Source organism: Lipophrys pholis, assembly GCF_963383615.2.
Source record: "Lipophrys pholis genome assembly, chromosome: 10".
Lineage (NCBI taxonomy): Eukaryota > Metazoa > Chordata > Actinopteri > Blenniiformes > Blenniidae > Lipophrys > Lipophrys pholis.
Window position 1 is genome coordinate 21,683,488 of NC_137640.1, and position 22,127 is coordinate 21,705,614.

General features: G+C 41.2%; 1 protein-coding gene across 4 annotated transcripts; it reads right to left on the reverse strand.

Moving 5' to 3' along the window:
- Positions 1-2,914: 2,914 nt before the first annotated feature.
- On the reverse strand, positions 2,915-20,331 carry crtc1b (CREB regulated transcription coactivator 1b). Of its 4 annotated transcripts, none has more exons than XM_080472647.1 (14): positions 20,164-20,314; positions 17,693-17,809; positions 17,064-17,189; positions 15,200-15,261; positions 14,859-14,953; positions 14,257-14,342; positions 14,132-14,175; positions 13,002-13,225; positions 11,771-11,922; positions 9,489-9,725; positions 8,620-8,706; positions 5,593-5,679; positions 5,319-5,493; positions 2,915-4,190 (listed from the first exon to the last, which is right to left on the reverse strand). In XM_080472647.1, exons 1-14 carry the CDS (start codon positions 20,287-20,289, stop codon positions 3,979-3,981), a joined length of 1,830 nt encoding a protein of 609 aa, XP_080328773.1. In that variant the 5' UTR covers positions 20,290-20,314; the 3' UTR covers positions 2,915-3,978. The 4 variants fall into 4 exon arrangements, with proteins under 4 accessions (XP_080328773.1, XP_080328774.1, XP_080328775.1 ...); XM_080472648.1 differs by having other exon boundaries at positions 2,929-4,190; positions 14,257-14,327; positions 20,164-20,317; XM_080472649.1 differs by lacking the exon at positions 8,620-8,706 and having other exon boundaries at positions 2,929-4,190; positions 20,164-20,331.
- Positions 20,332-22,127: the final 1,796 nt, after the last annotated feature.

A 22,127-nucleotide genomic window follows, 5' to 3' on the forward strand; every position in this document is an offset into this window, starting at 1 on the left:
CTAATCTGCGGCCTTTTCACAAGGCGAGAGTCGGATTCCAGTTCCTCAAGAAAGCCACGGAGATTGTGCTAACTGTCTCGCCATGTGTGAAACAGTGTGCAGACTGATGCTACAGAAGGAAAAGAAAGGGTGGAACAAGCAACAGTCTGATTCCTTTGGAGGAACGGGGGAAAAAGGGGGATGACTGAAGGACTGAGAAGAAGAAGAAGAAGAAGCCCGGTCCAGCTGTAATGGGAATTTAAAAAAAATAAATAAAAAAAAACCTCCCAAAACATTGGGTCATTTGACAAACAGGCCAACAGTAGGACAAGTGCCACAGAAAATACATTCTTTTATCATTCGTGAAGTAGCATTGCACAGAGATGGAGGTAACAGAGTCACTTAGGAGTTCACTGTCGCAGAGCAGAAACCCATACATGCATCCCGTCGGACTTTGTGATAGTTATGTTACACAAATCAAACCCGCAGCGCTATAGGAGGCCTTCGTCTAGAGGTTCTGACTGTCAGCTTTAGTCATGCATTTTGTTTCAGCTATATTGTATGTACAAGGTCAGTGTGAACGACGGTTATTCAGCAGGATGAGGGGAGAGAAGGTGTCAGGAAAGCTTCGATCGCTGCCAGTAACGGCAGCACAACAGTGAGGTTTGAACACTTATCTTATTCAGGCGTACAAACTTTTTGTAAAATGTATTTACTCTGTGGAGCTCTACATTACTATTTGTATACAGAGACTTAAAGGAAAAATCCAACACAATTCAAACAAATTTCATTGTTTCTTTTTTTACAGGCTTGTTTGACATTTTCTCATGAGCAGTGTTATATTGGTTGATCATTTCTCTGGTGATTGGATAAAAAAAAAAAAAGGTTTGTTTACCAAGTATTTACATTAGACCGAGGGACAGCACAGAAAGCAGGGTGAGGAAATGACTGTTTTCAGAGAACAGCTGGATTCACGCTTTGCTGCCGTTTTGGTTTTTGTTTATTTCAGGGCACAACGTCATTCATTGATTGTCATTTCGCTACTGCAGCACTCTGAACGCATGATATCCTCCGCTTGTACGATCCCTTTGAGTTCATATGGCCTGTTTGGCTAAGTCAATGGAAGCATCGACACAAGAGATGGCGCTTCCTTGTAAAGTTCAATATTTGTCTTAGGACTAAAGATTTTACTCACTATATTGCATCACCTGAAAAAAAGTTCTAATATCCATTAATCTGTTAAATATTGTATTATTAAATTTATTTATTGTTCAATAAGAAATACAAAGTCGGCGAGTCAGTCCCAAACCCTCAACCAAAAATCAATAACTACATGATATTCAGAATATTATATATAAGAGTACATTAGAAAAAAAAATCTAAATTCAATATATTGATTGCTCAGGTGGTTTTTGATTTATTTATTACATTGTGATGAACTTGCTAAGGATAGAGAGAAAATTCCTAACAATGTTTTATTCAGCATTTGTGCCTGTTCAAGATAAATTAAATCAACTCGCTGTGGGACGTCACAACTTTGAAGAAGTACAAGCCAGTCCTGGCAGCCATCAGGCCACCATGATAAAACCATTTTGTTAGAATATATCCAGCTTCACTCTGAAAACATATCAAACAAAACACTGAGGTGGATTTTTCCTTTAAGGGTCCATTTTCTTTTTTTCCTTCTTTGCATAGGAATCCCAGATCTGTTGAAGGTCAATAAAACCAGCGGTGGAGATTTTAACAGCAGACCATCATCACTTCAACTGTAAAGAATTGTGATCGGAAACCAAACGTGATTCCTTTTTTAGGGCCTCAGCAGTGTGTGTGTGTGTGTGTGTGTGTGTGTGTGTGTGTGTGTGTGCGCACGCGCGCACTTCCCATCAGCGCTTTTGGTGAGTAAATGACGAGCACGTCTGTACAAAATCAAGACAATTACCAAACATGACCTTACAGACCGACACATGACTCTCAGGGAAACTCTGACAAAAGGCTGAAGCCGACTCATTTGGCTACAAAGTCGCTGATTTGACTGATTTCAGAAGACAAAAAAAAAAAAAAAAAAGTATTGTGGATGGTGTCAAAGATGAAGCTGTGTAAGTTGATTAAAGTTGGGAAAGTGTTGTAAACATCCCTGACTGTGTTTTTTTTATTTTATAAAACTAACAGGGCAGGTCATGGTGCTGCTGAGAGGCTGCATTTAATCTATTATCTATAAATAAACAATTTTTTCTTAAGCAGAACGTCTAAGTATTCTCTCTGCTTTCTTTCCAGTGTATTAAATAGGTTAAATAGACATTGAAGAATATAAAATATTCTATTCATAAGCTCTGAAGTGGGATGTTTGCATCCTATTTAAAACAGCCATTTGGAGATACTGAACATCTGAACACGTATCAAAAGTCAGGCGCGATTTTGTGAGAGCTTCCCTGTCAAGGAGCAAAAAGCCTCCCCATAATTGCACTCCTTCTCACACACTTTCAGTCCTTTCTTCTGCTTTTCTTCCCCCCCCCCCCCTTTTTTTGTTGTTGTTTTTGCCCCACTTTAAAAAACATCAACAATTTGGCTATAAAGTGTACTGCTGCAAAATACAGTACATAGATTTGTCAAACTTTACACAACGAAACCACAAAGATCACGGACCAAAATGTTCCTCTGAAATACAAGAGAATGTCACCATACGAAAATACGTTGTCGCAATAGACACTTAAGAACAGTAGAATACTCCTGTAAGGCAAAATCAGGTGAGTTCACAGTGACGACTTAAAAAGATTTTTTAGCGATCTCTGCTTTTGAAACGGACGCTTTCCTCCACTGAGAAGAAGCTCTGACTGAATATACGGAATATACTGTGTACACATTGGCTTTTCTCTGGCAGAAAATTAATTTGGACGCATTCTTCTTTGTTTTGTTGGTTGTTGTTTTTTTTTTTTTTGCGTTTTTGTGAAATACAAAATACCTGATGATTTCTTCGGAAAATAAAAAATAAAAAATTTAAACAGCATGAAACCGACCTGTTTTTTTTTTTTTTTTAAAGTATGTGACATATTCTGAAGCCGTGCGAAAAAGAAAAAAAAACCCCAACTGATATTCAAATTGGTTGAGCCGCAGCTCGGCAACACTGACCACGACCCACACCAGAGAATGGCACATCGAACACCGAAGAGCAACTATGGGGAGGTTTTGCACTCCTTCATTAACCAAAGTTCAACAAACAAATATATAAATATCTTAGTAATTAATAAATAGACACATAATACATCAGTGCAAGTTTACACTTGACAACAGATAGCATTTTGGCATCAAATTGAAATTATGAAATGCAATACAAAACTCTTTAAACAAATAAATAAAACATATAAATACATGAAGCATAAAAACATACAGTACATGATGAAAATAACATTTGGTTGTCAAAAATAAAGCTTTGAATGTGAGATAGAAAGCCATTATGGCATGATGGGGAAAACCGATTCATCTTTTTTGCAGGTTTTTGGGCAAACTGCCTGTTGTTTTTTTCTTCTTCTTCTTTTAAATGCACAGCCGTTTAAAACGGGTTCGGTTTAGCCCAATGTCCTGGCAGCTTCCTGCTACAAGCAGATATCAACAAAACCAATATTAAAGTGGATATGGAAGAAAAAAAATCGGGTCAAATGTGCATTTTTGGAATATATGTGGCATGTAATGGTACACTGTAAACACAGTAGCCTAGCAAAAGCGCTGAGCGACCAATTCTCATTCCAAACGACAGCGAGGCCATTCCCCGGAGAGCCACTGGACGTCTTTTTTCCCTGTTGTCTTTTGGTGGCACATCGTTTTCAAAGGGCTTCACTGAGTTGAGGGCGAGGTTGGACAGCTGGACGGCCATGCAACGAGGGAGAGGGTTCATCCTGCCCTTATCTTCTCTCCATTCACAAGTTAGTGCGTCTTTTTTTCTTTCTTTCTTTCTTTCTTTTTTTTAACTTCCTCTTTGTACCCAGCTCCAGTCGGCCTCTCTCGTTACAGCCTGTCCATCCTGAATGTGTCCTCGGTGGCGGGGTCGGCGAGCACCATGTCGGGGTCGTTGAGCATGTGTAGTCCGTCCAGGGTGAGCGGGTCAATCTTCAGCTCGTCCAGGGGAAACTGAGAGTCTGCGTCGAAGCTAACGTCGCCTACGCCCGCCAGAGAGTTGGTCAGCTCTTTGGAGAGGCTTGGCGGGGATTCACCTGTGACTGAGAGATGTGAGGTCTGTGAACAATGGGCCGACTCAGCAGGAATGAGGCGACTAAGTTCACACTGCAGGGAAATAAGACCCAATTCGGATTTTTCTTTTTTTTTTTTACTCACAAGCGACTCCTATCCGACCTGTTTCGTGGCCGTGTGAAAGCGCCAATTCCAAATTTTTTTCACACCAGACCCAGGCCTCGTTCATATGTGGTACCAATTCTGATGTTTTTCTACACGCGACTGCTTCGTCATTGACGCGTGACTGACGTCACGGATAAGCGCCGGAGGAAGCGGCTCCGCCAAAATGTTACAGGCTGTGCTTTTTCTTCTTTCCCACCTCATTTCGTCTAGAGTTGCGCGCCATCCATATTTACCTCTGTCAACAGGGTCTTCTGACCTGTGGAGCCCGATCACGTTCACACGGGAGTCTGGTGGAGGTCGTGTTTAAAATGCAATGTTAATGCTCACGCAAAAAAAAATTTTTAATCGGAATTGAGCATCAAGACCTGCGGTGTGAACGCAGCCTAACCCATACTAGTTTACCTAAATTGTAGTATGATTTTTCATTTCAAATATGTCGTTGTGATTTAAGATCTAGATTTTAACTCTCAGGAGGAGCATTATGATACGACCACAAACGTTTTCAGGGCAGCTAAATAAAGCAGTTTGGGAAATTGCACGCAGACATAATTTTACATGATGTGATGAAAATTATATGATGAAAATATATTCATCCAGGAGAGGATTGGAACGCCATCTGCATGCTCAATGGAAATGGATAACAGCATCTTTCAAGGTTGGTTAGTGGAAGGAAACTTTGAACCCTGCCACACAATACCTCACTTCACTTATGCAGCATTTGCACAAATTGTCTATTTAACAAGCCATCTTCTTTGGTTAATTTACACTATTTAAAGCAGACACATTCTGTAAACAGTAGAATCCACAGTAGCTGATTGGTGCATATGTTAATATTTTTTCTTATTAAATCCCTAAACATACAAACAAATAATTCTCATTTTATATATATATATATATATAAAGATGTGCCCTACGTGGGTGAGTGCAATGTGATGACAAACACGTCAGTAGAGCTTTAAAGAGTGAAGGCCTGCGGCGGGCAGTGTGGCTACCTGTTAGGATGATGTTGGGGATGTTGCTGTGGCTGCTGTAGCCGAGCTGCTGGGAGTCCTGCAGGCTGCTCCCTGTGAGCCCCATCATGGCTGCCTGTGTGTAGTTAAGGGTGGAGCACTGGCTGTAAAGGCTGGAGGAGCTAATGGGGCTTTCGATCATGTTGAACTGCTCGAGCTGGAAAAAGCGGAGGCGTAGCGTGACACGGAGAGGGGTTACAAAAAGACCTGCGAGCAGCATCAGTGTGCCACGCGTTTGTCTTCCGTGAGCTACTACCTGGTGAGAGAGAGCGTTGGTCTGCCTCGACGCCAACTGCTGATCGTAAAAGGAGTCTCCGAATATGCTGCCCACCACAGGAATGTGCTGGCGGGAGAGAGAAACGTGAGTGAGAAAGAAATTCAGAGCAAGTAACGGAGAGCTGTCGACAATTAAAGCACGCAACCAAAACTGGGCATAGAGGGAGACCGCTTAAGTCCACAGGCAGACAGTTCAGCAATGAATAACAAACAGACAGACAAACGGAAAAAAACAAGCAAAAACACCAAGTCACGAAACTATCGGACTGAGCAGTGAATAAAGCAAATGGTTTTCATGGCGAGGGCTGTCGCGGTTAAGATACAAGAAGATAGAAATACAGAAAATGGGACATTTTCAAATGGATCAGTCTAAAACTGAAACTTAGGAATAATTTTATCATGACATAGAAATAAAGACACAGGATGGACGTGTGAATGTGACGTGTTTTTCTTGTTTCTTTTTTCCCCCCTCCGCACTACAGTGCAGTGGAGTGTGACCCGCGGCAGTCCCGTTCACCATGAAACAAACACAAATTGACTTATTAAAGGGAAATTTTGGTATTTTCAACTTGGGTTTTGTTCTAAAGTTTCTGTTCATTTCTGCTATCAGCCACCGCAACACTCAATTCACCACCACTGTGAAGATTTGATAAAGCAACTACACTTTTTTTTTGATGCAGTCAGGATTATCTGAGAGGTTGCTGAACGTCCTGCTTGACTCTACATGAGGTGGTGAATAAAATGTGGGCATGACTGTTGGATGGTTCACAGAAAAACAAGAACACCACCCGGGTTGACAAATGCTGGAATTTCTCTTCATAGATTTAGTTGCAATGAGAAAAGCACCACTGAACACAAAGTCAACACTGTGTGAATGGTTTATTTTAGTGGTGGAGTCCCAGTGAAACCATTGACAAAACTCTTGTCAGTTGCGACTCAAACCTCTCCAGAAAAGCCCAGAAGCTCAGTGGAGTATCACTCCTCGGTTTTTCATCTCTGCAGAAATGAAAAGACTCGAGTTCTGTGTCACTCTGAAGTTCTCCGCTGTGAAATCTGACGCAGAGTAACGACTTTGAGCGTTTGTGCTGCGACTCGGTCCCTCTTATATTTACTTCAGACAGCAAAGATACTCTGATGGTTTTTATATCTGTGATAATTTGGAAGTAAGGACAGTTAACACAAATAGAAACAAGTACAATTTGACATTAAGAGTGCAGCATTTCTAAAAATATTTCAGTTTACATAGGAGTTTTAATATTTTGCATATTTTTAATATTTTCTTGCGGTTTTTCCTGTCGCAAATAACTTCTTCATACTAAATGTCTTTACTTGATATGGCTTTTTGAGATGAAGTAGTCTTGTACCTAAAAAAAAAACAACAACAAAACAACTGAACACTGAGCACCTGAGGTGCAGTAATAAAACACATGCTGAGCCTCGCTGCCAAACGTTTTCCTGAAGATGAGGGAAAGGCTGTGATGACACTCTGCTGCAGTTGTGACTATGATGATAACAGATGAAAACTGGGGCACATTTTAGTGCTCTAAACATGTTTTGCACTCACGATTAGACCAGTGTTCCTAGACAGCTTTGCTAATGGATTTTCAAAATGTCCCATTCCATTTTATTAGTTAAATTAGTTGATGGAACACGGTACAATTTGAAAGGTTCTGTGAGGAACATGTTTCACATATTGTATTAAATCTTCTTTTAACATATTCTAAGTAATTCTATAAAAAGTGCATAAAGTTTGTTTTGTTTCGGCTTACAGAAAGAAAAAAAAGAGAGAAAGAAAGCATACTTTATGAATCCCCTCTGGGAAATTCCTTCTTTGTAGTCGACCTATTCGATGTGTAGTTGACCTTAACTGTACATATGAGGAGCAGTGGGCTGCCGGGGCTCTCCAGGGAGCTGGCGGGGGTCAAAGGTCTTGCTCAGGGACCCACAGCGGTGACCTGTCTGCTGTTGGGCCCGTAAGCAGTGGGATTTGAACCTGCGAACCGTCTACCTCTCTAACGTCTAGGCCACCACCCTATAACTCTGAAAATATGCGTCTGGCTAAAATAAGTTACAGTGATACCACCCCTCCCTCTTTGCTTGTTTTTCTCATTATTTCTTTTTATCTTTATTTACAAACCCCCCAAAAAACAAACGAAACATTTCATAATGGGAAAAGACATACAGATTTCCACATTTTCAGTACTGCTGCGCCTCCACACTCATCCACCCGTCCCCACCTGACCCCACCTGTCTCATAAGACACCAACTGTGGGAACTGACCAAGATTAAAAAAGAAGAAGGGTGATTATGAGATCTCCCAGGGATCCAAAATATCACTCAAAAATATCACTCATCTGTTATTATAAAAAAGCACTGCAGCCATTTTTCTTAGATTAATAGATATCATATTGATAAATACTATTATTTATCGTATTTTAAATTATATCAAATAAACAAGTATTGTCATGTCTCCAGATCAGTCACACACACACACACACACACACACACACACACACACACACACACACACACACACACACACACACACACACACACACACACACACACACACACACACACACACACACACACACACACACACACACACACACACACACACACACACACACAGAGTAAAGATCAGCATTACTGACTTACTAGTCTAAAGAGGAAGGACGAGACAAACTAATCTGAAACCTGCAGCGAACCCGCAGCAGTAAAACATCTCAGCCGTGTTCACGCACCACGTCTGCACATCCAAGGAGACGCGTTAACATTTCCAACCGACAAATGGTCAGGGCCTCCATCACAAAACTCTCACCATGTTGTCATGCACACAGTGAACAGTGACGGTGGTGATGAAGGGATGAGTTATGCTTCCGCCGACACCATGAGTGGTTAACTGCAGATACAGAGAATGAAAAACAGCCTAACTGTCTACAATTAGCTTTCCCCCTGGAGCAAAGCCCGTCCCCGAACAGCAGCCAGCCAGTGGGTGGGCCCTTACTTGAGGCGAGCCGCCGGGGGAGAAGCCTTGATTGGAGACTGGGGAGGTTGGAGACTGAGTGGCTGGTGAGCCAGTCTGATTGCGATACTGTTGGAGGGAAGAGGGTTAGCTAGCACTATGCTTCATGCCTGTCACACACAAAACGGAAAGGACGGGACGTGAGGAGGCATCAACCTATCATAACGTAAAGAGTGTGCAGGGTGGGACATCACACCAGCCACTACCAGCTAAAAGTGGGAAATCTATGTCATGTCCACATTTGTGTAAAGACTCGTATTCAGATTAGAAATGAGCTACTGACCACACACTGACATAAATGCATTTTTATCTGAATCTTTTTAATAAAACCTAATTCAAATTGAAAATAAATATCAAGTGCACTCTTGTGGGTGGTTAATAAAATTAATTTCTAGACTTGATATTTGATCTTTTTGTCAAAGTAAATGTCACATCTATATTTGTGGTAAAAGCGCTTGGTACCTTAGTGGCTCCTTCTATAATACAGACCACATATCAACTAAAAACAAACGCAAAAGGAAAGTAGAATTTGTTGATTTATTCAATTCAAAAGGGTGCGCAAATCACATCCCTGAAAATTGGAAACATCAAACACCTTTTGAAGATTTTCCTTCAAAGGAAGTGGAGTGAAATTATTAAGTCATCAGTACAGATGTGTTTCTGCTGATAAGATGATTTTTCCCCGACAAAGTAATATATCAAGTAGCACAGAAAGGGAGGCTGAAAAAGTCTCAGAACAACAAAGTGGTCAAATGAACTGAAGCTTAAGGAAAAACAAAACGCTCCCAGTCAAGTCGTCAAACTTTTCACCTCATCTTCCACGTTCTCACTAAAACCGTCTCATTTCTTACCGAGCCGATGCTGATGCTGGCGGTGGTCTGGCTGTCTGGGGAGGGGCTGCTGACTGTGGCGGTGGGAGTGCCAGTGGAGGTGAGAGTCGGCAAGGTGATGAGCTGGATACCCTGCGGCAGGGCCTGCTGCTTCTGGAGATCGCTGATCAGCTGAGCCTGGGCCTGAGCAGTCAGCTGGTTGAACAGAGGGTACTGGGAGAGCTGCTGCTCCAGGGTCAGTGGCTCTGTTGGCAAGGCCTGCACACAGAAGCACACAAGGTAGTTTCATCCAGCGAGGTACGTGCAGCATTAACCGAAGGGCTTGGCGTCATTGCCTACATGCACACCTAGATTTTATGTTGCTTGTTTTACTGTTTTGAAAATATTTGTGTAAAATAGGGACTTGTTGGCGCAAGATATCCAGCTATATGCAGGCAGCAGTGTATGAGGGTGACCGGTTGTGCTAATTCCCAGATTGTGGAGACACGCTAAAGTAAGTGAATGAGATTCTAAGCGCAAAACTCATTACTGGAGCCGAGCCTGGCCATCTGCAGGCCCATTCTGGTTCAAAGAAGCAATTCTAGCGACTATCTCTTTAAAGCTCCTCTTGCAGACTTCCTTCTAATGGGCTGCCTTCCAGGAACATCGGTCTTTTAACAACTCTGCAGACTGGCAGCATTGAGTACTAGTAATTTGACACTAGCCTCTTGCTAGCTGCTGATGTATTGGAAGCAGCTGCAAACAGCATATGAAGAAATCTGTAATACGCTGGTGTCGACTTGTGTCAACCTGGTTCAAGCAAATGATCACAGCAGTCTGAAGCTTTGTTACTCAAAATATTAGGTAAATATGAACAAGGGCAGCGTAATATAAACAATATCAATGCAAGACTGTCAGGTAAAGTAGTTGATTATGATGTGAAGTTTTGACCTTAGTTTCTCTGCAGCATTACAATAGGATGCAGCCAGGAGTAGAACTGCTCTTCTTTAATGGTGAGCGTTCAGAAAGTCTGGAGTTTAACCATAACTTCCTGTTTGACACGAGGCAAGGTGTGTGTGGAATGGGTGCAAGTTAATTGCTTGCGTTTCACTTTCTCAGTCTTTACTCATGACAGCCGACTGCTCTGATTTTATTGGACATTCATTTCGCTGGTTTTGTGCACTCTGCTGGTCAAGCACCTCGCAACGTTATCACCCTGCAAAACAATAATTCAGTGAATTATGGAAGAGAACACATCACAAATCCTAAAACAGCCTGCTGCTACAGTCATTTGTCAGTTTATCTACCTTTAAACTATTAGAAACTATTGAAGTTGCCGAATTATGTTTGTGGTGTTATTTAGGTGAACGCAAGTCCACAAACATCTAAAGTATGGTGCAAACGTACAATTGCAGTTAAGATGGTATTGCGGTTTTACATGTCCAGAGTAGTGAAGTAACCTCGTCACCACTGCACCATAGAAACAAAAAAACGCGCAGTGAGAGAATCTTTTCATAACACAAAGTATTTCAACTATTTGTTAGATAAATGAGGATTCAGCCAGATATATATTTGGATTTCCATTTTTGTTTTTAAATAAAAAAATGTATTTGGTCAGGTTTGAAAGCTGCTTATAAACTGGAGTTTCTATGAAAAGTGAGGATACGCACAGCTTAAACAAGCGGATTTTACTTTTACTTTGTATTGCAATTTCAACTAAACAAATAATTTCAATAGTGACATTAGCCAGTTGCTCTATGAAGTTCATGTACTACACAAATGTGTAAATTAGAGGTTTTTTTGACCGTGTGAAAGCTGTAAAGAAAGCAAAGGTCAACACAATTCATTTTTGGTTTCTTCGTATTTGACTCACATTTGTTTTTAAGCAGACAGAAATAGCAAAAAACTAACAAAAAGCATTTTTGTGCCATATCACATAGCCCTAATGAGTAGGAAATATAATGATTCGTCCTATTAACTACATTTAATATAGAAATCCAATAATGACTTAATGAACATAACAAATTAATCCACTTTTTCGTCATTTACCCATCCTATTGTTACGATGCCGGCAGCCACATTGGGGCGCTCCAGAGAGCTGATGGAGATGTGATCTGTCCACCGAGGGAATCGAACCTGCAAACTTTCCATCACAAGTCCGCATCTCCAGCCTCTAGGCCGCTGCCTCGAATATACGCTGGCTATATATTATCATTAGCAATACTTGATCCCTTATAAGTGAACAAGGTCTAGTGGAGTTCATTCTCACTGGCAGGTTTCCCATAAAAGACAAAGCGATACTTGAAATCTTCCGGCTAATTTACCTGTGTGATGTGAACAGGTGAGGAGAGGGTGGGTGACAGCTGCTGCGGCGACTGTTGAAGATGGAGGTCAGAGGTGAGGGTGAGTGGCACCACGGGAGGCTGACGGCGTTGTGCCGTTACCGTCATGGTAGGCTGAGAGGAGGTGGGGATCCCTGAGAAGCAAAACAAATAAAGATATTTGGAGGCATAAGCGATGGCGAGGAACAATCACGGCTCTGAACACAACACAATGTTGAGCCATGAACGTGATCATCTTGTAGATCAACAGAAAAACAATGAAATTAGGAATTGAAACAGGCGCTTTCAATTTTTCAACAGAATCAGTAAGTTGACGCCATAACTGACATTCCGTGATGTTCTGATGGAAAGACTACCACGAACTCCAACCTGAATACCAATAGAGGTAATGATTACAATGAACGGTAATTGGACATTGTTAAAGCTTTAATTGTCTCATTACACTTCACTGTTGGTCACATTCACCCATTCATGCACACTTAACGCATGATGGGCGAGGTCTAGTGCTCCACCTGCATCGAGAGCCATTTGGGGTGTGGCGTCTTGTTCACATACACTTCAATGGAGGATTGAACCGACCACCATTGAACTGGAAGACGACTCGCTCTAACGACTCAGAGTCGCCACAATTATTAAGTAAATTTATAAAAAAATAAAAAAATAAATGCAGTTAAGTTTTATTCTGCATGTGTGTGTTATTGTTGTGTTTTAACTTTTCCTTCTGAGCTGTATGACGCCAAATGCATATGAAAACACAAGCTACCTGCAGCTGATGACTGTTGATCTATGATTAATGTTTTTCACTCTTCAGGCAATCTAGTATGAGTGGCAGTGACTAGTTGATACTGTTGAGCCAACCCCAAACAGCAAAGCCTTTGGGAAGGCTGAGAATGCAGCCAGCAGCCTGCTGAGCCACACTGCACGCTTATGCCAACACTGCGTGTGCTCACGCTAGTGGGGGTGACAGGAGAGCGTCTAATTGTAGGCTGCTTGCTTTTTGGCGTGGAGAGAACCCTCCCGACATGTTTTTAAGCTTTGTCTGAGAAAGTGCTGCATAATTACACGACTCAAGAGTCTCAATTCTGGCTTTCGCAAGGCAATTCACCAATTTCAGTGATATGAAACCTTCTTTGCGATATTATGGCTTGTGGACACCGGGACTGTGTGATTGATTGATTGATAAGTGATTAGTGATGGAGAAGCTGCACGTTACCGTGACTGGCAGCACTGATGCCCAGGTGGGTGAGGTTGGTGGTCAGGCTGCCCGTGCTGTTAGCGGAGCTGAGGGAGGGGAAGGCCACGGGGTCCTCGGGGTCCAGCGGAGTCGACAGCGGAGGAGGGAACTGGATGTTAGTTAAATCAGGTAGTGAACCACCGGTGTTGTGCGCAGCTGGGAGCACAGATGGGTTCAACTCCTGGTCCGGTGATGGGAATATACTGAAAAACACATGTTTATCTTGTCATTTCTCTTTCTGTGACACTGGATATGTACTTAATCCCACAGCACATAATCATGATTTCCTCTGAGATAATAAGCCTTTAAAATAACTACTTATTGATAAAAACAGATCACTAAACTTGTGAATCAGACCACTGGACACTACCGTTTATATAGTTACACACAGCTTCAATAACGTATTTCAAGCAAAGAGTTGAGTTAATAGTATTTTTGAGTCCAGCTTTTAATATGTGTAGGTATTTTCTGGTCCCTGTTTTTTGGGAGGTATGAACAGCTGGTTGGTATCGAACAAGACATTTATGATTTTATTGACCAAACAACTAATTTATTAATCAGCAACATAAGAACCCAACTATTCTAAAAAGGAGCCCTTTTTTTTTTTTATGAACCCAATCGTGGCCTTGTGGTCATCGACGCAGGCTGCTCTTCTTCAGTGACTGAGTGAACGTCACCTTCACTGACTGGCTGGATGGAGCTACATGTTTTAACCCAATGTAAGGTTTGATTTGTCAAAAACAAAACTTCTTTGAAGGCATGGTTAGGAGAGGAGCACGGTGTGTTAATGTAAATTAAATTATTACAAATAAATGCTGGACCTTTTAGCTCAGATCAGTTGTTAGAAACCCTGTTTTTCCTCCTTTCTTTGATAAGACACTTATGCTAGTTTTATCCTATAATAATACTGTATCTAAGAGTCATTAAAAGAAGCCATGTTTCTGATCTTTGTTGTGAACGTAGCCCATGGCTAAATCTGGCACATTTACACAAAGTGACTGTACTGAGTGTCCGTTAATGTGCACTGTCCTCTCCAAATAAACTAAGAAAGAAAGAAAGAAAGAAAGAAAGATAGAACGAAAGAACATAAATCAAGGCTTGCCACTCACTTGATTCCTGGGACGTCACATGTGTTGGACGTGGAAGAATCATCCTGGGGAGACAATACGATCGTGAGCGGAGCATCTTGCATTGAAAGTGTACACTTTGCAGCCCTTCCCTGTCCCAGCAGTACCTTCTTGTCATCCCACAACTGTTTCTGTGCATCCTTGTCTGCATTTGACTCTGAGCTCTCCGTCCCAGGCACTGTTAGCAGCAGTACTAATTAGTGAAACAGCAAGACTCAGTTGCTTGCTAAAGCAAAATACACAACAATTCAAATCAGTGCAAGAAATGAGTCATCAATATCTGAGCCAGTCATGCAGAATATAGCGCTGTGCACCAGATTCCTGAGGGTCTAAAAATAGCAAGGTGACCACCAGACAGACTGAGTAGGAGCCAGCTAATCTTGGATCCATTTTATCAGAGACTCGCACATAAAAAGACATAATCAACGAACAATCGGTCGATTATCGATTCGCCTTTGTGGATCTTCCTGAATAGGCTTCATTTGAAGATGCAACTTCTGTACAGCCGGCTGGTCTTCACCGCCACGCTGAAACACTGCTTTCCTAAAGATCCGTATCCATTTACTCCATAAATATTTCACCAACAGTGGAGATCTGCTCCCATGTGACATCCACCCTTCTGTTATTCGAGGTTTGCCGCCTGCACCAGCACATTGTACATTAATAAATAAGAACAGCTCAGTGTCTTTGTAATTGGATCTCCTTTTACCTCGTTTAGGCTGCAGCTCCTGTGATCCCCCTGCAAACACCTCCTGGGGCTTGGGATTCATGGCGCTCTGGTGTAAGGCAGAGTCCGAGTTTGTCCTGGATGTGTTAGAAAGATGAGACGTCGTCAAATTCACTGCCAAATACTGGTAGAGAGCCACTTGAAGAGTTTCACATCTAACAAGCACCAGGTTACATTACTGACCTTTATTTGCCACCGCTGGCCAATATGTGGCCTTTGTTTGAAGATTTGAAATTTAGTAGCAGCAGTTTTTTGAAGTGGGCTGTGTCTGGTAGTATGTCCTAGTAATTATTTTGGCAGGTAGAAAAAGGGATGTGGCTTACCTTCTCCAGCTAGTGTCTGGTGGTGGGGAGAGGTAAACTGAGCTGTAAGGACAGCTGTCAATGTGAATTTAGTCAAGGCTCATAAAGCAGAAAGGATAAAGCCTAGATTTGAGATAAGCTTCATTTTCATACAGCACCTGATACATCCAACAAGCGTAGGATTGACCCTTTTATTCTTATCCCATGCAGCTTAGGGGTGTACTCCCTAATTACAACCCTGAAAAAATGTATCATATTCTGAAAAATTTAAAAAGACGAGAAAGCAGAGAAATTGTTCTTCGCCCATATTCTGGTCTCAGCAGTTCCCAGGACATCCTTACTTAGATCACTAAATCACACACCAGCTTCCTCCATCTAACTTCGGCTTCTCTCTACAGTCAGCAGCACACAGTCATATTGAAGAACTGTATACAAATAATAACAATAATAATAATATTAATAATAAGCTTAACTTTAAAAGTAATAACAATTCAAGTTAATTAATTATTGTTTTTTTTACAAAAACCTCATTATGAAAAGTATTTAAAATGCAATTAGAAAATGCTATTGAAGTCCTTTCTATCGCAGTGATTCACTGTTAATTTGTACGATTTCTGTAGTTTTCAACATGCATGTTTCCATAAACTCACCATCGCAGAATGGCTTTCTTGCTACCGTTTGTGAGCAATTAGGTTGTTCGTTTTCACTTTTTTAGAACTATGTGAAATGCCGCCTTGTGCTGCTCTGTTCTGTTCATCCCTACTGAAACATGGAATTATCTTTGTTAGCAGCTACTTTTGTTGGAAAATAGTTTTTAATGTGTTTTCAGCAGCGAGAGGATTTATGACACATCTTGTCGCTCTCTGTCCTTTTCTCCTTTTCTATCCTCTAACAGCAGAAAGCCGCCACCTCTGACACTGGTTCTGCAAGTTTCTTCCAGCTAAAAGGTAGTTTTCTCCCTTTCTGCCGTCAGCTTGCTCAGGTGGATTTGCTGGGTTTTTCTCTGTAAAAGCATCTTTAGATAACAAAGTTGTTTGAGCACTATACAAATAAAGATGTTTGACGCCACAGTTTTAAGGCAAACGTGTGGTGAGGGCACACTTTTAATCATGACACTCTTTAAAACTATTTGCCCCAAAGATGCCTTGCGATTTGCAACAACACATTTGGGAGAATTCACACGTGGTTTCTCGAAAGAGGATCACAGATTTTGCAGTCGACCGTAGACTATGGTGGCCCGTAAGTGTCGACACAATGCGACGCAAACAATTGTTGCTGTTCACAAAATGTTTGAAAAATGAAAGAAGCTGATAACTTTAATGCTTGTTGCTGTCTTTTAGTTTATCATTAATCTTTCCACCTATCCCTCTGCAATTTGCACCAAAACAGCTCACTAGTGCATCACAGGGAAGTTACAGACAGGTAATCACGCCTAGGGGCATTCTAGGGTCACCAGTGAGGCTCAAACGCATGTCTTTGGTCTGTGTGGAGGAACCAGGGGTACTTAGAAAAAACCCACACATGTACAGGACGAGACTCTGGACCCAAAGCCAAAACATTCTCTCTCTGAGGTGAGAGTGCTAACCACTGCACCGCCATGTGGGCCATCTATAACGGAAATAGGGATGAAAATATCTTTTACTGGCAACATTAGGCAAGGAGTGGCACGCCAGACAAACACTGAATATTTTTTGGAAAATGGCTCATGTGAACACTACAAATTTGTTATTATTGTAAAAACCAGGGTGAGAGACAGAAAGTCCAGTCCGCTGTAACAAAGCAGCTCTGGAAGCAGATTCAAATCAAGACTTTGACTTGAAATCAGACCAGAGCAGTAGCAAAATCGAGGCGTCCTCATCACCACGAGCTGCAGCTGAAAGGATATTTGACGTCCGTGTTTGTCGACTGAAAGCGGCCGACGATGAGGAGATGTGATGCGGTTCCGGTCACGGTAAACGCGCTCCACCAACCCGTGGTGCCTGGTTGTCCGACTGGTATCCAGCACCGAGTTCTAGGGTGAACACACCAAGTGAATGAGGCCAGAAAAATGCACAGTCTGCCTACAACTTCAACACTAGCGGTGCACAATGTGTTCATTTTAAAAATGAGTCAAGCCATGGGCCCCCCCATACTGATGCTTGAGTTGGCAAATGTATTTAAAGATGGAAAGCCATGACAAGCAATGGTGTACTTTAAAATTTAGAAACCAAATTTCACTGCAGGGTAAAAAACTACTATAGCTTTTAGTACACAACTTCTCCTTTCACTCTGGAAACGTGATGAAACCTATGTTTTACTGCCTTTACAGCCAACAGAACGCCTGCAGACTTTCTCAAATAGCTTTTTTTTTTTTTTTTTTTTTTTGAAGGAATTAACTCTTTTGAACCAATCTTTCACCAAACACTGCAGTAGCCGCCACCTTTATATGCCCAATGTTAGCACCAACAACTGAGAAAAGTATACTGGACTAGAACAAACCATCGATTTACCAGCCAAGAGAGGCTAAGGGCTCACCTGAAAAGGCAGGTCAATGTTGCCATTTCCAATCTGATTGACATTGGGCAGTGAGCCTCCATAGTACTGTCCACGATTCTGCCCTAGTTGCAAATACTGGGTCTTCTGTAACTGCAACTGTGCAAAGTAAAATTGCATGAAAGCATGAGTGAATGATTGATCCGATTCACAAAAAAAAAAAGAAAAAAGAAAAAGAGGTGCTGAGGATGAATGATGCATGTGGATCCACAGGAGGTGACGTGAGAGATTAATGAATCTATTAATTGACAGATGAAACACGGTGACACAGGCAGATGTTTCATAAATAATCAGGAGGCAGACAATGTTTCACAGCAAATTCAAATCACATCAGCTGGTGTGAATGACACCTGATGGACAGCTGGTGTAATTACAGTCAGACTTTCCATGTAACAAACCGAGCCATTACATAAACTGCATGTCTCAATACAAAGATCAGACACAAAAGTCATGTATGTTACGGAGAAACATGGTGGTGGACAACCTCTGATACCAAAGATGAACTGAACTTGGATGAATGGTGATCAGAACTCGTGCAATGGATTGATGTGTGGGTGGTAACACAAAGAAATCAGGTAGAGACCATAAAACCGAGCAATTAATGTAATTATTCTCTTCCCTCACATTAAATATTAGCACAGTTTGGAGTTACACTGATGTGGCATAGTGAGTTTGCACCGTTTCCAGAAAACGGACCAACAATTAGCTCAAATGTTTCCCGTCAACAAGACAGTCCTTACTTTGTGGTCAACAGAGCCCAAACTATTAGTTGATTCATTGATTAGCTCATCATCAGGAAAATAAGCAGCTATTTTAAGTAGTTTTATTTTTGCTATAAACAATTTATTTGGTGCAGACTTTTCTGGTTGCCAAAGACGAAACAAGGCAACTAAAGTCGGGAAACAGTGTAATGAGCATTTTTATTTGGATTCTTAAAGGCCCTTTACCTTAAATTAATCCATTGATTACTGACTAGTTTTTAAAATGTCAGCAAGCAGTGGAAAATGTCAGGCTTGGCCTGAAGTTGTTGTCTTTATATTGCTTTTGTTCCACCGGTAACTGCAGACCCAAAGCTATTCAGAGTTCACTAAGACAACAAGATAACGTCTACAAATTTGCACATTTTACAAAGTAGTATGTTTTTGTTTTGTAATTCCAAAAAACTACTTGTCAGTAGTGAAATCAACCCCAAAAAATCTCAACATTTGTCTAGGTCAGATTTTATTCTGTTTAGAGGACTGCAGCATTTTTTTTATTTATTATTATAAGTGAAAATGTATAGTCAAGGAAAATTGATTATTTAGGATTATTTTTGTATTTTTTTTCTGAATAATATATCAATACCAATATATCTTCTAAAAAAATTAAGCTAATTACATGTAAAAAGGTGCAAGAGTACACCTGAAAGGAGATTACCATTTCATATAAAGAAGATAATACAAACTCAAAACCAGCCTTTCCAGATGTGAATTGCCAAATAAGCTCTTAATGACTTAAAGTTGGTTGTAAGTTGTAGTTCAATATCAATCATTCACTGCTTAATTTTATAACATTTTAAAAACAAAAGCTGCACAGGTTCTATACACGTGAAAAAAAAGATATGCTTTGGAAAATCAAGTTATTTCTGTCAATTAAAGTGATGAAGAGAGGATAAATTTAAATAGAATGGAATTGTCGTGACCACATTTTTGTTTAATAAAAACATGAGTGCGCAGTTGCATGTTTTTTTTGTCACGCATGAAATAAACTTTTGTCACAATAGCGTTTATCAAATTACACTGGAAATGGAAAATACGCACCAAGAAAAATAAACAAAATGTCATAATGGCATCTGGGCGTTTATTTTCGAGTAACCTCAGATTAGAAACACAGGCATATCGTTGTGAAGGCAAAAAATTCAAAATAAAAATAGAAATGTGCCACAATAATTCGAGAAGAATAATTATCGCGATAACAACAGTTTGTGCCAGTATTGCTTCGTCTTGAAGGTAAAATAAAAAAATAAATCCCAGCTGTTTAACATCTGGCAGGCTGACCAGAGCTGCTCCAGCCAGCACCGCTACGGTCACATTTCCTCCAGTTTACTTTGATAACGTCAAAACACGGTGGGTTGTTTTGCTTTTTCTCCGGCAGACGGTTTGTTAACCATCAGCAGACAGAGAACCAGCTCGAGCAGCCAAACTGGAACAGGTGCACATTATTCACGGCTCCAGCGAGCCCTCCGAGCCGCTCGAGGCTGCGCACCCCGCGGCTGCTTCTACCGGAGCCCGCCGCGTCCGGAGCGGCGCAGCGGGACTCCGCTCGCCGCGTGCCGCGCTGATGCGGCTCGGGACGGTAACGTGAACTTTGGCGACTTGGCATCCCGACGTCCAGATTTATCTCCGCAGTGGACGGCTGCTGCCAAAACAGCAATGCAACACAACGTAAACAGCCCCGGGAGGCGGGGGTCTTACCCGCGCCGCTCTGGTGATGTTCAGGTCCTTCATCACCTCTTCGAACGCCGCGGTCTCCTCCGCCTGCTTCTGATTATGCAAAGCGATTTTTTCGCTAAATTTGCGAGGATTGTTAGAGGACGCCATCTTTCCCTCTTCTTCTCAATGGAATGTTACGCTACGCGACACGCCAGGGCCTCGCGGTGGCGTCATCACGCACGGTCGGCTCGGCGCGTGTCTATTGATGTTGTTGCCTCCTCTCGCTACAGCTGTTGCTGGAGTTTGAGGCGAGGCGGGTTTCACGCCGGACCAGATCCACCGCTAGGGAGGCTGCGTGCCGTAGATCCAAATACACAGTGGGCCAAAATGTAAAACTTGGGTAAAGTCGCGGGCCAACATTGATATTTATTGGAAAAAATAGATAGAACAACGAACCTTTTTATATGGACCCAAAAAAGTTTTGCTTAAACATTGAATATGGAACGAGCAAAGCCTAATACTATACAATATATAAATAAATTTTGCACACATGCACAATTTGATTAAAAAAAAACCCATCAAACCCACATCAATGGCATTCATTTCTTTAAAAAGAAATTCTAATCGAAATTGTATCCCTCTTTTTTGATTTGCAGCCTGCTGATTTACATTTCAGCAGTAGCTTTTTACTACAGGATAATAATACATTTAAAAGCAAAATAATAAACCATTTAACTAATGATAATATCCATTAATGAACGTGCACTTGTGATTTGAAGTATTAGTGGTACATGCACTGTATAATACCTGCAGGGCAGCTCTAGTTGTCATTTGGTATTGCTTTCAAATATAATTACACTCCTGGCCAAATTTGGCCCGCAGACCAGAGTTTGACAACTATGCCATAAATGGTTGATACTTCAATAAAGTCTATCCATAACGTTTGGAAAAAAAAGAAGACAATAATGTGAACATAATAAGAAAAAAAATCAAGTCAAACCAGCAAACATGCATGATAGAGGTGGGCTGCATTCAATAAGTTCACTTGTATAATGGTATTTCCACTGATTTAACAACTCCCAAAGTGCTTTACAAATCTTAGTCACATTTACCCATTCACACAGACATTCACACACCGATAGAGGCGATTGTCACGCAAGTTGCTCAGTCAGTTCATCCACAGGGAGCAACAGCATGCCCCCATTGACATGTTTCTTTTCAGGCATGTTGTTGATTGCATTTTCTAAGTGAACGTAATGAAAGTGAGCGCCATCGATTTCAGACCTTGCCCATGATAAACTCTTAACATTCTGCAACTTTTAGATGTAAAGGCAATTATGATACTGTACAAAACCTAATACTGTGTTGCAACATTCCGTCTAATCTTTGCATATTGTTCAATATCTATGTCAGTTGTGTCGACTGATAGTGATTGAAGAGTATTCTTCAGTAGTCCTCAGAGATGCTCAGGCTTTTTTGGATTTTAAATTCAGAAGTGATGAAGGAAGAGTATAGACTTTCTTCACTTTCTGTACATTTGGCATCATACTGCACTAAAAAACCTTATTTCACCTGGATGTTATACATTCTTATTTTATTGTCTTTACAGAGCCCCTAAAAGAACAATAAGAAATTTCCCTCAATTTCCCCCAAGTTATACACTCAGTGAGAGAAAGATGTGATTTAAATGCAAAATCACACTCCATTAAATATTTCTTACTGGTGTCAATAAAGTCTAAAGATGCATATTCTGGTCAAATTTCTTTTTTTCATCTCAATTTGAAAATGTGATTTGCCCCGGTTAAGCAAATATTACGATGGCAAGCTAATGCCTAGAGGAAGATATTCACATACACCACAAACAGCCAATTTAGTCTGACTGGTTGATCTGATAAGGATCAATAATAGCGTTTAGCCTTATGCAATGAACCCAGAGTACCTTGAGACACACAAAGACACAAGGAAACATGCAAACGCCACACAGAAAGGCAACACTGGTCTATTTG